Source organism: Sander lucioperca, chromosome 13 (genome assembly GCF_008315115.2).
Source record: "Sander lucioperca isolate FBNREF2018 chromosome 13, SLUC_FBN_1.2, whole genome shotgun sequence".
Classification (NCBI taxonomy): domain Eukaryota; kingdom Metazoa; phylum Chordata; class Actinopteri; order Perciformes; family Percidae; genus Sander; species Sander lucioperca.
Genome location: NC_050185.1, coordinates 29403984 through 29421401, shown reverse-complemented (window position 1 = coordinate 29421401; position 17418 = coordinate 29403984). Strand labels below are relative to the sequence as shown.

The 17418-nt window shown below is 40.0% G+C and overlaps 1 protein-coding gene across 4 annotated transcripts in view; it reads left to right on the top strand.

Annotated features, from left to right (window-relative positions):
* Window positions 1-2733, top strand: part of dbn1 (drebrin 1) — a 141412-nt gene extending 138679 nt beyond the window's left edge. For all 4 annotated transcript variants that reach the window (XM_031308061.2, XM_031308062.2, XM_031308063.2 and 1 more), the window contains 3 exons: window positions 339-814; window positions 925-1024; window positions 1720-2733. In XM_031308061.2, coding sequence (XP_031163921.1) covers window positions 339-814; window positions 925-1024; window positions 1720-1775 — 632 coding nt within the window. In that variant the 3' untranslated portion in view covers window positions 1776-2733. The remainder of the gene's footprint in view (window positions 1-338; window positions 815-924; window positions 1025-1719) is intronic.
* Window positions 2734-17418: the final 14685 nt, after the last annotated feature.

Below are 17418 nucleotides of genomic sequence, written 5' to 3'. Positions count from 1 at the left end.
TTAAAAAAAAATCCAACTCCACCTACAGCCTGTAGTGCGATCTGCAAAAATTCACCGCTCCCTGTTCAGATGCACCAATCAGGGCCAGGGGCTTTAGCAGAAAGGGGGGAGGGACTGAGAAGTTGTCGATGTTAAAATTTTTTGGCTAAGTCCTGGACCTTCACAATCCTACCTACGGCACCTTTAATGTAACCCCTAACCCTAACCCTGACCCTAAACCTTGTCATATGCGACAAACTCGGGCTCTGAGGGTTAATTAACCTGCAAATCATGAAATCAACTGTTGACTGTGTTAAGAAAAATTATCATTAAATTGGCGTATTGCTTGTTTTCTCCAGATTCGGTGCCGAAGCAGGAGCAGAAGCCGCTGGTCCAGGAGTCGGCCTCCGCCAAGCCCGTGCAGAGCGTCGCCCCACAGGCCCGCGACTCCTCCGACTTCTCTGTGTGGGAGTCCGGGACAGACAGCCTTGTCAACCTGTGGGACAGTAGCTCCGGCCCTCCCCCCAACCCCTCCCAGACCTCCGGGTCCTCCAATCTGGTGGACCTGATGGGCGACGCTGCCCCGCCCAGCGCCTCCGCCACCAGCGCCAAGCCTCAGCCCCTCCTCAGCTTCGACGACATGGTGGACGGGACCTTCTGCCCGACCACTGTCGCCGAGGACGACCCCGCCAGCCTTGTGGACGTGACAGGCCCTGATCAGATGACCCTCAGCTACCAGCATGCACTACAGCATGCGTCCGCGGAGGGGAAGGAGATGGATGATGTTCAGCTGCTGTTGACCAATGGCGAGACGCTGCTGAAAGAAGGCACTCAGGTCAGACAGGTTAATAATGCCCTTGCTGTGCATTCAAAAAGAGTTTTCTCTCTTTTTCTTTGTAAATAGTTGTTTTCCTTCTCCTTCTGCCTGTCTGTCGGTTCTTACAGGCCAGTGAGGGCTATTTCAGCCAATCACAGGAGGAAGAATTTGGCCAACCAGAGGAGTCCTCGGCTAAACCTGCGCCGGTCTTTTATAACAAGCCACCAGGTGAGATACTTGTCTGAAAAGAAAATGACTATAAATTGTTAAATATTATAATGTAATAACAACACCAGGGCTTTTAATTTGTAACATACTGTATATATGACTCATTATTTACCCCTGTTCCTTTAATTTATGCAAACTCAACACTCCATGTTTATCTGTTGTATAAATTCAGTATAATGTACATTTCTAGTGTCATGTCTGCTGCACTCACTTAGGATGGTAAATGGTAAATAGACTTGCATTTATACACCGCTGCCTTTCTAGTCTTCCAACCACTCAAAGCCCTTTACACCACATGCCCCATTTACCCATTCACATGTTCATACACTGATTGGAGAGGCTGCCAATCTGCTCATCAGGATCTAATCATTCACACGCACACATGGAAGCTATTTGGGGTTCTGTGTCTTGCCCAAGATTCAGCATGCAGACTGGAAATGGAGCCAGGGATCCAACTGCCGATTTTTTGATTAGTGGACGACACTGGCTCTACCTCCGGAGCCATATGCATAATGCAGCCACTCACTTATGGGTGTTTCTATTATTGCGTCCATCCCATTTATAGCCATGAGGGTAGGCTAAATATTAGAAAAACCTTTTCTCTATCATCTAAATCATGATATCAAAGTTATCTTTTATAGAATAAAAAAGATGTGTGTGTGTGTGTGTGTGTGTTTTTGTGTGTGTGTGTTCAGAGATTGACATTACGTGCTGGGACACGGACCCCGTGGTCGACGATGACGATGACTAACCGGCCAATCAGAAACCACCACCGGACCAAGAGGAAGTAGGAAGTGCGCTTCGTGAAGAAACTGTTTTTTTTTTTTTTTTTTTCTAAAAAACAAAACACCAACAAACAAAAAAAAAGTAATAATAATAACAAATCTTGCATCAAAAGTACTTCTGTATTATCTTTTAGAGGAAAACAAAACAGTAGCCACCGAGAAAAAGTTAAAGGCGGGGTTTGAGTTATCGTTGAAGGCTCGGTTATTGGTTTTTCTGTGTGTTTGTTATTTTATTTATTTGTTTTTTTCTTTTTCTTTTTTTTTTTTTTTTGCTATGCAGATGTAATAGCTGGGAGCTGGGGGAGGGACTTTTGTTTGTAAATGATTTATTACACATTAACGTAGCGCACTGCTGCATATTAGACACAATGAAGCCCAGTGTGTGGCAGGCAGCCGACGCACTTAGTTTGTAGTGCTTTAATAACACCCTATAAAACTAATACGGTGGATCATTACAGCTGCCATGTATATCTCTTCACTCTGTTTCTTTTCTTACCTCTGTTTCACCTCCCTCCTTCCTTCTGCCTTCCTCCCAAAATATCCAGAAATATTCACCCCGGCAAGTCAGTTAATCTTGGATTTAGCCCTCCCTTTGGAATAAAAGGTGAAACATTTTATTTATTGTGGTGTATCTGAACATCTGTCACTAACAGCTGATGGGATCCTGAAGAAAATCATATCCATTATCAAGATGAAATTCCTGAAACGAGTCAAATTGTTGCTCGTTTTTAACCTTTTTCGCTCCTTTTGTATTATTTTAAGGCTGAATTTGAGATTAAATGGCTTGTAAATCTGTACGCTTTTTCAGTGCACTTTGATTTCTTCTTCTGCATCCCTGTAAATGAACTGCAGCCTCTCAATCAAACCCTTCCCTCTGGTTCCATAAATTTCATCATTTTCACCCCACGTATATATTTACACAAGCAAAAAAATAAGCATTTTTTTGCATCTCACCTAGATGAATATACTGTAGATATTTTTCCAAGTGTTAACAGTTTTTTAGGAGAGTGTGACTTTAAGGTAATGAACCTTTATCTTGTGCACAGTAGGAAGAAAAACAATGAATCCTTTGTATGATTCTTCAAAAGCTAAAACTGAGACTTTTTCACCAGGCCCTTTATTATGTGGGCAGTGGGCACAGATCATGTTCAGAGTGTAGGAGGTTTGAGAGGCAGGACGCCCAATCATTTTAATGTTTATTTCTGGCAGTTAGGCCTTACTGTCCCACTCAGGCATCCTGACATCCATGACAGAGGGAGGGTGGGATGAAACAGCTGGAAGCAAACACGGGCCACACAACTTTTTTTTTAAATCTGCATGGAGAACCAGATGTTTACGATCTATCACATCACTACGGATTTGATTGTGTCAAGTGAGATGTCAAATCAAGTCAATTTTATTCATAGATTTCAAAAGTTTGTAGAGCGATCTCTTCACAGCCATTATCGACAGGAAGATCAATTACAGCAATCAATAACCATACAATTTACAGTAGTGTCTGAATCCTTCCTCCACCACTGCTAGGGAATAAAAGTTCACATACTGTATCTTAGCCTCTTCTGCTTCGACTTTGACCATCAGAGGGTAGTCTATATCGACGACGTTCCACTTCCAGGATTGCTCCGGTGCCACCAGAAATTCTGCCGGCCGGATGTCCATTTCCTTCCGCTTTCTTTGTGTTGGCGTTCTAAACTCTGGAGGATTTCTGAGGAATCTCTGCAGGGTAAATCCAGACAGCTAGCTAGACTATCTGTCCAATCTGAGTTTTCTGTTGCAAGACTAAAACAACCTTTGAACGTACACATGTTCCACCAAAACAAGTTCCTTCCCGAGGCTATTTTGCAGAGGCGCCGTTGCTCCGTCAGGCGCTTAGCACCGCCAGTATACAATAAATTAGAAAACTTAAGAAGTAGCCCTGTGAAAAAAAGACAAAGACAAAAGGTGCTTAGCCAACATGAATGCATTTAAAAAGAAACTCTGCTGCATTTTAGTCAAGGTGGAGCAATTCACCACCAGACAACAAATATCAGAATATTTCAGCGGTCCAAAATGTGACAACTTTCTTTTACTCCACGCAACTTAAAACAAACACTAAAAGTGATTCTTTAAATCCTCTCTGACCCACGCCTGCTGCCCGACTGCTTTTGTTCTGTGCCAATGCAAAAAGTACCATATGTATTTTATTTTTTATTTTTTAATGATGCAATATTTAGTTGCCCTGGAAACTGGAGTGAGAGGTGGGGCGGGCCGAGACGTACGGGAGGTGTGTGTGTTTTTAATACCTGTCAAAAAGTGTGCTAGAATTGATTATCGGGACCTTTTTGAATATTAGCAACAACTGTGTTAGTCTTTTTTTGCTGTAAATTCCTGTAGAAAATAAAAACTCCTAGGCAATAATAACACTGTGTGTGTCTGTTTAGAGCATCAAGATACTATGTGTGTTCACCAGACAGAACGAGTTCATCTGCAGATTATTTGGCTGGTTCATTCACAGAACAGCTGATCCTGGGGTATGGGATGAGATATGTCTCATTAAGTTTGTGTGAACAAATGTGTGTGTAAATGTGTAATCTGTAAATCTAAAACATTCCACAAAACATTTGAGAACATCTTCTGAACATTTGCAACTTTCAAATGGACATTTGTGAATCCAGTTTTTATCTGTGAATCGAAAAGGCATTTGTGAATCTCAATTTTAAGCCTCGATTTGAAAGTTGCAAATGTTAGGAAGATGTTCACAAATGATTTTCATTTATTTGTAAATGTGTGTTATGTACTAAAAGATTTTTTTGTATTGCAAATTATTTTTGGGAGTTATCAAATCTTATTTTTGTATTTGTGGACTATGTTTTATATTTACAGATTACACATTTACACACAGATTGTCAATGTGTTTACACAAAGTTAATGAGACATATCTAACCCCATAATTGGGTCCAGATGTTTTTGGGGAGCCGGTTTGATTTCATAATTTGCATCCTGAATGATCAGGTGACAGAGGACGTGCTCACATCCAACATCATCTAAATTGTGTTAAATATTTTAAAATTAGACTCAATTAGTGAATAAATATCCAAGTCTTGATTTAATTTTGTGTCCTCATTTATAGCTGTGTCACCCGGAAAGCATTTTTCGGTGATTTGCAGATTAATAGATCACAATAATTTCAAAATATTAACAAAAAGAAGAGAAATAATGAGCATTCAAATCATATCACTCCATATGATGCAATCCCATCAATCGGTACAAGTTTGGAAGGTTGTTTATATCAACAGCAAGTATTAACTGTCAATACCTTTTCAACGTCTACATAAGTTACCTTTAAACCAACTTTTAACCTAAACTTCTAGATGGACTCCATGAATGTGGAGAGACAGAGTAAAATAAAAAAGGAAATTGCAGAAAAACAGCTTGAACTCTTGCACTGTAAACCTGAATAAGTAAGCAGTACTCAAAACAATTGCAATCAGTTGACAGCATTTTTTTTTTTTTTTTTTAGTTAATCAACTCAAAAGTCTGAGATTGTTAGCTTAAATAGTTGGAGTAACATGAACTTGCATTTTTTATTACAGTTAAAGTACTAATTAAGCCAACTCAAATATTATCAGTATATACAACTCGAAAATATTAAATTAACATAACTGAATTATTTTAAGTATAAAAATTCAGCATTTCATGTTTACTAAACTCAGAATGTATTAGTTTCTTGTTCAATCGTTTTAATTAACCGTGACTCAACAACATCAACTTCATAAAACTCAAAATCTTTTACCTGAAAAACTTAAAATATTTGTTGCTGATTGCCTTAATCACATTAAGTATTACTAACTTAAAAAAACACCAAGTCAAATTAAAAGTACTAAGTCAATCTTGTCATATTAATCAAAAAATAAGTTTACTAAACTCAAAAAGATAGTATATGCTACTGGCGCTCAGCAGTTTTAAGTACGTAGAACTTAATACATTTTAAGTTTACAGTACTTTCGGGTTTACAGTGGAAAGTTTTGAAATTGGTGTGAGTGTGAGTTGTGTTTGTATGCCAACAGGAGAACAAAGAACCCTGAAATATGTCTGTGATTAGATATTTGTTGTGTCAGAGGTCTCACAATCCCAGCACTGACGCTGTTTAAAACGTTGAGCTAAAGAACATTCCAGTAGTTTTAGTTTAAGTAAATAAAATCGGATGCAAATTTATCCTTTTCAGACAACGGTCATAAAAAGGTAAATATGGAACAATTATTTTCAAAATCACAACCAAGACAAACATCAGTGACATCAGCTCTGAAGCATTTTGGTAAAAATAAATGTTTTTAATTCATATTTGGAAAAAGAGTTTTTCTTCCATATTCACTTCAATACAGTCAATGTCCTATTTTCAGTGACATCTAGTGGCCGCAGGGGGAACTTGACTTTAAATCACAGGAACCACAACTTCCAAGGGTAAGCAAGGTGTGATTTGTTGTTTGTTGCTTTAATATAAAGTAAATTGATTGCAGCGTGTAATTTATGTATTCACTTTTAAGGCATTTAAATGATATTTTAGTCCTCTCAAGAAAAAGGACAGCATTGGATGTCAGCAAATGCCCCAAAAACAGCACGTTTAAGTGACAAAGCTTGACTATCCATATCCATCAGGAATAAAGGAGGAAGTCACATTTCCTAACATTAATCACATGGTTATTATTGTAAGCATGAAGATGAAGGTCCCTTAACCTTAACAAAGTGGTCATTTTAAACCATGTTCCCCTTCCCTAATCTAACAAAACCTTATCAATAGCTGTACAATATGAGAACACAGTTTTATTTTTGTAGCTGTGATTTGTAACCACCGTCCTGACGAAACGGACTGCAGATCATAAAAAACAGTTCAGGAACAAACATCACGACTCCAAAAAGAAATCTGGCTGTAGGCCTACTGTCGGAACAGATTTCTAGTTGAAATCCAAAACCTGTTATAATTAAAAGGTTTCTTTTTTTTTCCTTTTTCTTTTTTTTAAAGAATAAGCTTATTTAAAGTTAATCATGTCCACTGCAACCAAAATGAAGCAATTTGGATCAGAGGTATAAATCAAACCAGAGTGATCAGCACTTCTCAAACCTATTTTAGCAAAATAACATTAAAAGTTGAATGATCTGAAAATAAAGCCCTTAAAAATGAAAAAAAAAGAAACTTCAAAGGTCCTGGACACCCATACAGGTGTTTTCAATTACTCTGGCTGATTGGACCTCTTCCAAAGACTGTGTGTGTGCGTGTCTAGAGCAGGAAAAATGGCACCTTTACCATTCTTATTGGTAGAAAAGATTTAATAAATAAATAAATACCCATCAAAGCTCCAGCCCACTTTCAACTTGAGCAGAGGTCTGATCAGCCACATTAACTGAAATCACCTGTGTTGGCGGTCAGAGTCTTCCTTTCTAAAAAAGAAAGGAAGTGTAGTTCATATCTACACCGCTAGATGGGGCCATTGTATTTCCTTTCCACTGCTGGACTACCTCTGCACTGCCACTCTGAGAGGATGATTGTCCGGTCTTATCACAAGAAAATGATCTTGTTTGAACAGACATTGTTATTACCTCCTGCAAAATTACTCCAAAATTACAATCAAATTCACCCGGACTTTGAGTTCAGTATGTAGGCTAATGAGAAACAGAAAATGCATTTTTGATATCATTCTTTTTTATTTAAAGCTATAGTGCATAGTTTCTGTCGCCTCCATGAAGAATTCTAAGTAATGACGACATCCATATGACACAAGCCTTCCGTAATTGCGCATGCGCTCCCCCTCCTCCACGCAGTTGCTAGTAGCCAAGGAGGACACAGAGGATTAAAAACACACGATGGACTTCAGAAGAGGTCATTATCTTCACTCGAGTTTCTGCGCGCGAAGTCGCTGGACGACAACAATTTCTAAGCACAGTCATACTTAGAAATACAGAGAGAGTTGTGTGGAGCTGATAGTCTTAATTAGCTTTGTAGCAACTCATTAGGCAATGGCTTGATTGTAATGGACGTTCATTAATATCAAAACGTTACGCACTAAAGCTTTAAAAACAGAAATATATGGGCTATCCTTTGGGACAAGATTTTTTGACTCGTCATAGTAGGAAAAGCACAGGTGTTACTAGTAAGTAGCTAACTAACTAGTAGCTAACGATGGCTCAGATCTGTCAGCCAGCATGCACAATACCAGGAGCCTGGAATCAAAGCATGGCTCATTAATTAGATTATACACACCTGTGCCTTTCCTACTGTGACATGTCAAAATGTGTGCTGTGAAAAAGGGTGACTATCTGGATCACATCAAGCTGTGACGCATTGAAAGGAGTATATCTGAAACCACCTGTACAAATCTAACATATTGTTAACCGTGATTAGGCTGGCAGATGGAAATGAATAAATGAATTGTTTATTTTCATGTCTGGCTGCTTACATGGCCGATCCATTATAGGATTATTGAGACACTAACTAAACACTTTCCTACTGCTGACACAAAACAAAATAAGAACATAAAAAGGTCCAAATATAAAATTTACAATTCAACAAAAAAAAAATAGAAAAAGGGTACAGACATAAAGTTAACATTTCAACATAAAACCCTTTCAGACAGTGACTGAGCACCTTCAAACCCTCCTACCCCCTTAAATTGCTTCCGGTTGTAACCATACATCTCTAACTACTGCACTACAAAGAGAAATAGGCCTTATTCAACCCTACTATTACAGCTGTAATAACTACAACTTCTCTCCCCGTCACCCCCTAAAACAAGAATAACTTCTCCACCTTCACCCCCTAAAACAAGAACAACTTCTCTACCTTCACTCCCTTAACCAAGAACAACTTCTCTACCTTCACTCCCTTAACCAAGAACAACTTCTCTACCATCACCCACTAAAAACAAGTTTGCACCCTAAAACAAAAGCCATTTCTCCTAGACTGGGTAAATCCAGCCCGATCTGCCGGCGATTTGATTTCTCCCTGCAGCTCAGGCTGGAAACCTGTACATTTATCTATCCTGCTTCTGTTACAATTTTGCGGGAACCAATCACAAACTGGCTTATCCACCTGGTGTGCTATTAGCGGGTTTAACACAATGACAATAGAGAAGCGACCAAGCAGCTTTTTGTTTACATTTAACATGACGGCCACCGAAGCTCAGCAACCCGTTGATGCCGCTATCGCTGCTACGTCACCCGGACCGTTGGTCTGATTGGTGAAGGACTATCCAATTGCGTACAGAGTCATTTGAACTATGCCTGTTAATCACGCCTCTTGTGCAGTAGAAAATACAGAGCAGACTCCCCAGACTAATGTTCAATCTTAAAAGATTGAGCTTGGTCTGGTGATAGCCAGACTACATTTCTTCCCCATCACCCCTAAAACAAGGACAACTTCTCCCTGTCACCCCCTAAAACAAGAAAAAAAATTCCCTGCCCATCACCCCCTAAAATGGGTATGACTTCACCCCCGTCACCCCCTAAAACAAGAACAACTTCTCCTTGCCATCCAGATATTATTTTTTTTCTTGGATGTACGTTGTATGGAACTACAACATTCTTCCAACTTCAAAAACATCGGAAAAAGTGGCAAAAACATCAAGAAAAAGCAACAAAAGTGTTGAAAAAGATGACCAAAACGTTGAAAAAAGTTTTCATTTTAAATTTTGACCTAGAAAAACAAAAGGTTGCGTGGTCGATGGGAAGACAACACAAGGGTTGATAAAGTTTATTGCAAGTAAATAGGGCAGTGTGCCCCTCTGGACATTTCCTCACCTGTTCATTAGATAGTAAAATTGTGCATGAGCCTTCACAGTTAAGATAATTTATTTCTTATACCTGCACGCCAGATCACATTTTTTTGGAGGGATGTTTAAAAAGCTTGCTGCCATCTTTATTTAGTGTTTTGGAGCCACAAAACACAAATTTGGAACCAGAATAGATGCACGTCAAGTCAAACAGGCTGAAAAATCCTTAACTGGTGCAGAGTGTTGTTGAAAACGTGCCTGTTCGGAATTGGCCGATTGCCCAGCCTCCGGTGTTGCTGCCTGCAGCTTTCGGCTCATCCAAACAACTTCACACTCAGCACTGCGCTTCCTTGGGTCCTGTTTATATATTTCCTTTCATACCAACACGGTCTCATACAGAGAGTGTAGCCCAAAATGCTTTACAACAAAATGAGAAACCACGAACAAACTAAATCATCATCAATTCATTCATCAAGCATGCACATTTCAGACACAAACAAAAGAGGTAGCGAGCGACAGAGAGTGAGCTTTACCCGGCATGCTGTTTGGCGGTATATCTATTTACCGTAAGAACGATGAACAAAAACTCAAACATTAGAAACAAGTGAAACTCCGACTTGTAATGGAAAAAACTATGAAAATATTGGCTCATTGCTTCACAATGAAGAAAGGACGATTTTGGGGTGAGCATTAAACAACACATTCTTACTCCCAACTCGTCATACACTGACGCTTGGTCAGCCGTCCATGGCGTCACGTTTTATTGCTCTATGTATCTCTTTGGCGTAATTTTTCAATGCTCTGGATCAGGACCCCTTTGCTTCACTTTTTAACACGCTGAGTAAAACCACTCCGTTAGGGTTAGGAAAAGATCCTGAGTGGGGTTAAAGATTTACGTTTAAGTGACACGCGGGACAAAAATGGGACACAAACCCCGGTATCCTGGTTCTGTGTAGTTTGACCAGTGCTGTAGTCAAGTCCACCTTTCTCGAGTCCAAGACCAGGACTAGTCGAGACCAAGTCAAGATCAAGTCAAGATCAAATGAGAGACAGTTAAGACCGAGACAGAAAAAAAGAATCCTCTTCAAGACCCCCTACTTACCTGTTCATAATTTATGTGATGTGAGAGACATTATATCTTCTATTTTAATATTTTTTAAATTTATTGCTAAGAGGATAACCCCTTGAGATAAAGCGTCTCGTTTTCGAGGGGGTCCTCAAGACATAAGACAAAGACAATACCGCACATGTACATTCACACTCGCTAGAGCTCTCCCTCATCCCATCTCGCCCACCCTACCCACCCCACCAACTCATTATTAAAAACAAATCCATGTATAATACACATTGCAATATTAAGAAGCATGACAATCAAAAAGGTACAGGAATGATGTTTTTATCTGATATCTAGCCTACATTCGTTCTCCAGTGGACCTGCTGCATGTTGGCGCCAGTCGTGCCTTTTCGGAGATTTGTGACGCAGCTGGAACGAGAAAAGACCCTCGATTGGCTCACATCCTGCTGTGGAGCGATGATGTAACAGCAGACACTTTGATCAGAGGACAGCAGCGGGGGGGAGGCAGTTAATGCTCAGACGTTGCCCTGGCGATGTGACATACTGGAGGTGGGCTGATTTTCTCTTTACTACATGTAAACATGGTTGAGCTGGTTGCCAGGCAACACATACTTTCACAGGTGACATCCCAGGAGTCAGGAGAAAATCTCAGTGCTGTGTCGTCTTTTTTTTTTTTGGTTTCTGTCCGGTGGAAAAATGTCATCCAGTGCCATCAGAAGGAGTCACGCTGGGTGTCAAACCCTCGCATTGTTGCCAACAAAACTTGAAAATGTTGTCATCAATGTCTTGACCTTTATGAATAAATGAATGCGCTGTGTCAGCTATGAGGACAATACTTCACACCTCACACTTTAGAATATAATACTCCCACAGACATGATTAGAATATTTAAAGAAAGACATAATTCATGAATTTAAGCTACATGTCACGTACATTGAGGCTGCAGCTCAGTAGAAAAGGTATTATTATATATAAATATTCAGTGCACGCCAACTGCTGTCAGGACAAAAACAACCGATTTAAAGGCAAAAACGGTGTTCCTACTTTGCATTACAAAAGGAAACGGATACAGAAAATGAGCACCAATTGAAAAGACATTTTTTACTCTGCCTACAAACAGATGGAAATGTAAGTTGAGTTAGAGATGATGTAGTCTGGAGCAAAGGAAGTACATTTCCAGGATAAGGAGCTTGACACACCACACCGTCCGCTCTCTGTGTGTTGCCGTTCTCAAACTCCCTTCGCTTCCGGAAACAACAACAAATTTCGAGCTAGTAAGCTACAGCTGAAAACGGTGAACGAACATTTTGGATCGTGCAACGAGGCAGTCCTGCTTGGTTCTTTCGGGGAATGATTGTAAAGATTTACAAGGAATATGTTTATGGCAGTAACACTCTAACTGGAACGTTTTGGGGCCGATTGGTGGGATTGCTGTGGACCAAGTACACCCGGCAATACTCTGGTAGGAGCTAATGACGTTTAATCATGTATCCAGCTAATTTAAATAGCTCACGCTAAGCCATCAAAATTCTTTTAATATTGTAAAAATGGAATTATATTAGAAACAAGCCTGATTTACATACATTTTTGAAAATCTGACAATCATTATTAAAAGTAATAACATGCTTGACTATTCGGTTTTGTAAAAATCCAGGCATCATGTCAGTCTTTGGTACAAAAATATCTCAATTTAAAATCTATACAGAGACAATAAAAACATGACAAAATGAACAATGCGCATGAAGACGTCACACTTTGTTTTTGTCTCTTCGATCTCCACAGATATTTTATTAGCGGAGGGCACATTTGTAGTTGTGGAAACATTATTGAATGGCCTCTCTTTATATAACCTTGCAGGCTGAATCATAATCGAGGCGTTTGTCTCCGTGGTGAAATGCACGTCTTCTAACTCAGATGCTCAGCTTTAGTTGTGCAATCCATTTCTCAGTTTTCTCAAGGCCAAATCATATTTGTCTGAAGGTGTGAGCATGTAATGTGTGATCCGCTGTGAATCATCAGCCTTCAGCCCCGGGTGTAATGGCCAACATGATTGACGGCTCCTTGCAGCATCTGTGATGGATTTTTTTTATATATGTCAGTCAAATCTGTTCCTCTTTTTAATAGTCTGAGGACACAACTCAATCTCAACAGGACTCTAGTCTGTCATTCCAAACATAAATGGGATTGAACTCAACAGGACACAAGAACAACATTGTGTTCGTTACAAAGATCAGCTACTGTGTGCGGGTGAGTTTGCAGCCCAGTATGCGTAAGATTTATGTTCATATTGGGCGCCCAATGCCAACATTGTGCCAGTGCAAGAAGTAGTGTTGCTCCTTTGCAGCGAAGCCAAAAGTAAGAGTGTGGAGGAAGGTCTGAAGTTGTAAACATTCGGAGCTCAGCCCAAACCTACAATGTAAACCCAGATTGAGTTGTAATTGAACTTTTTAATTTTATTAAAAACCATATTCATTACTAATCTCACACTATGTTTGTAATAATCGACTTAAAGGACAATTCCAGCACAAAATGAACCTAGGGGTTATTAACAGATGTGTACCCACTCGATCGTTCTCGGGGACATGTTTTCATGCTAATCGAATGTGTTTGTAGCTTGAATCAAGCTACCGCTGATTAGCTTACAACGCTAGTATTCGGGGCACAGGGAAAGTAAAATCGCTATTTTGTACCACTAAAAAGGCTCAAAATATCACCAAACTTCAATGGTAGCATAATGACGGTCCATAAATGTTAACCGAAGCATTGAGAACTTTGTAAGTGTACAGACAGTTTATTGAACGAAGAGCATGCATGAAAACATGTCCCAGAGAACAATCGAGTGGGTACACATCTGTTATTAACCCCTAGGTTAATTTTGCGCCAGAATTGTCCTTTAAGTATGCAGTGCACAGATCATATTAAGCAGAGATAATGCTGCGTTCCAGGCAACCCGTAACTCGTTTTTCACAACCTTCTACCCGTAACTTACTACTCGTGAACTCGTACCAGATAGTTGTACTCCCAGTTACAGTTTTTGACATCACACACACATAAACAACAATGGCGACCCCTGTTGATGCTGTACAGACGCCGGTGATTAACGGTGAGAAATAGAAATAAATAGACATAAATAGGCAACGTAAAGTAATTCCGCACATTGTAATCAAAACAATACACATACGATTGTGTACTACTACAGGTTATGTTTATTAAATGAAGCCCAAAATATGTCGGCGACTAGAAATCGCTAGTATCAGCTAGCGCTAGCTAACGTCAACGTTTAAAAATATGCTGTTACTGTTTTGGTTGTGCATTTATGTTATCTGGGTTTTAGTTTTGTTTGGTTGATTTAGTGTTCATGTTTGTCTACATTTATTGTTGCACCATGACCGAGACCCAGGGGGAGGGGGGGAATTGTTCTTAAAATGACAGTGTTATAAAGAAAGGAAAAAAAAACATATTTACAAGAATGTCTATAGTGTATATATTTTTAGCCAACCATCAATCCTGACCCTTATCCCTTACCTTTTGTGATGATAATGGGCTGCAACATCATTATTGAGGCTGTCCACCCTGATGGAAGCCAGAGTTGGAAATGATTATAATAATTTAAAACCATTATTACCAATTTTGTTTTGTGGCAGCAGGGAACGAGAAGGGCTGAGAGGATGTGACATTTAAACAAATTGCTATAGTTGTCTCTTTCTGGCTCTCGGTCAGACATAGCTTGGGAGTTTAAAATTGGATCAATATAATTTGCGGATCTGTTTAAAGGGAGAATCAACACCGATTCACCTACTTTAGGGTAGAAAAGTGCTTTTCTTTGTGTAGTAAAGCTTCACCTCAGGCCACATAATTAATGATGTGAAGCAAGTGTGTAACCTTTCACAGCTGATGCGACATCACTGTTTCAAGTGTCTCTCAGAAGTGCAGCGTGTGTGAAAATTTCAAACAGCTCTACTGTTAAAACAAGGCCAGGTTAGAAGCAGTGGTGAGATGTAACTAAGTATATTTACTGAAGTACTGTACTTAAGTACAAATTGAACCCTCCTGTTGTCCTCGGGTCAAATTTGACCCATTTTTAAAAAACATCAGAAATTTGGGTTTCTTTCAAGCAAATTGGCCAAAGATAACATGGATGTTTCCATACAACGTTCTTTGCATGGCTCCTTGGATTTGACTAATGAATCCCTCTAGAACTCTAGACATGCTGAATCTCTGATACTCCTCTGATACCACCTACAACTCCACAATGTTAGATGCAAAAACTGAAGAACCCGATATTATAACATGGTAGAAATGTAGAACCATGAATAGCAAATTACCCGTGCGCCTACAAACAGCTTAAAAAGGTCTGAGCTCTTCATTTCTATCACTTTCAAGTGTTTCTGGGGAGTCTGTCTCCTCGGCTGCAGAGTGGCAAGCTGAGATGAAAGGAAATAAGTGACTCGTCCTGAGCTCATAAAGAGGCAGAAGAACATGAAAACCTTTGCCAGGGATGAGTGGAAGCAATGATGGCTTTTGCCAAAGTGGCAGATTCCATTTTCTCGTCACTCAATGCTCTGTCTGACACCAATGAGGCAGCAGCATTAGAGAGAACAGTTGGGGATAGATGATTAAAATAAGCACAACAGAACTGCAGTCAAAAGGGAAAGTGAGGATGCAGAGGAGGGAGGGCATAAAAAAAAGAGGAGAGGGAGGGTAAGAGTGATTCACAGGCTAGTCTATATCGACGACGTTCCACTTCCAGGATTGCTCCGGTGCCACCGGAAATTCTGCTGGATGTCCCTCATTTCGGCCGATGTCCATTACTTCCTCTTTCTTTGTGTTGGCATTTTAAACTACGGATTTCTGAGGACTATGGTTAACTGCTCCTCAGATCTCTGCAGGGTAAATCCAGACAGCTAGCTAGACTATCTGTCCAATCTGAGTTTTCTGTTGCACGACTAAAACAACTTTTAAACGTACACGTTCCACCAAAACTAGTTCCTCCCCGAGGCTATTTTGCAGCGGCACTGTGGCTCCGTCCAGCATATGTGCCGCCCAAGATAATTGTGATTGGTTTAAAGAAATGCCAATAAACCAGAGCACGTTTTTCTCCCATCCCGGAATGCTGTGTGGACTAGCCAGACCGTCCTCCGCAGCACTGTGGAGGAAGGTCTGTCAATTCGAGACTACTCCCAGGCTCAATGCGGGAGTCAAAGAAAAACTGAAATTCACAATTTACAATAATAAAGGCTTTCTTGATTGGCACATGCAGATGTTGCAGAAGAATCAATTTATAGCTGAGAGAAGCAGAGAAAAAAGAAATCTGAATGATGTACAGTATGTGAAATCGTCACAGGAATAGAAGGCTGTACATGATCTCTTCCGTCCTGTTTGATTCTAAGTAAGGTGGACCTGAACAGACCCAAGAAGAGAGAATATTAACACTAGCAGTTTTCTTCTTCCATGCCTATGCTACTGCATTTCACCACCAACTGTCGTTGAAACAGTGTTAAAGGACAATTCCGGCGTAAAACGTACATAGGGGTTATTACCAGATGTGTACCCACTCTGTCGCTCTCTGGGACATGTTTTCATGCTAATCGAATGTGTTTGTAACTTGAAAGACGCTAGCGCGGACCGCTGATTATCTTACAACGCTAGTATTCGGGGCACAGGGAAAGTAAAAACAAATCGCTATTTATACCACTAAAAAGGCTCAAAATATCACCAAACTTCAACAGTAGCATAATGAGGGTCCCTAAATGTTAACCGAAGCATTGAAAACTTTGTAAGTGTACAGACAGTTTATTGAAAAAATACATTATAAAGACACTCGCGTTCATGTTTACATGCCGCCGCAGTCTTAAAAACCAGTCATGACTTACAGCTGGTGATGCAAACTAAAATCAAAAGCAATTTGCTCAATATATCTGAAATAATCGCACTCTGCATAACTTGTCTAGTGTACTTACTCAGTGGATAACTGTCCATCTGATCCCTCCGGTCTGGGTCGCCGTCTCCAATTTATTTTCGGGACATGGAAAAAAGTTTCAAGTACAGTCCTGTTTATCAGAGAGGTGAAATCTTCAGACTGTACAAAACACTGCGTCTCTTGGGTGTCGCGATGCAACAGGTCCCACTCCGTGCAACACAGACACTCCTGTTTGGTGTCCATAGCTTCACAATGTCCGCAGGTACACCACCAGTTTCCTGAAGTACGAGGCTGTGTTGCGGCATTGACTACCGGTAGCTCTCTCTCTCTCGTAGCCCTTTCACGGAGCTCCCGCAGCTCTTCGTTCAATAAACATGTACACTTACAAAGTTCTCAGTGCTTCGGTTAACAAGTGAAGAAGTGTGGTGATATTTTGAGCCTTTTAAGTGGTATAAATAGCGATTTGTTTTTACTTTCCCTGTGCCCCGAATACTAGCGTTGTAAGCTAATCGGCGGTCCGCGCTAGCGTCTTTCAAGCTACAAACACATTCGATTAGCATGAAAACATGTCCCAGAGAGCGACAGAGTGGGTACACATCTGTTATTAACCCCTAGGTTTGTTTTGCGCCGGAATTGTCCTTTAATATGTGCTGCCACGATCAACAATAAAAGTAATACAGTACATGTCATTTTTCCTGCACTTCACAGTTCTCACTCCTGGGTATTACACATTTTTACAATTTGGACCCAGCCAGACTACAAAGAAAAATGTGAAACAAACAAGAGTAACACAAGCAGGTAAAATAAAAGTAAATACATACCATTAAAGAATGATGAAGAAAAAAATAAAAAGGTTAAAAAAGTATATATTA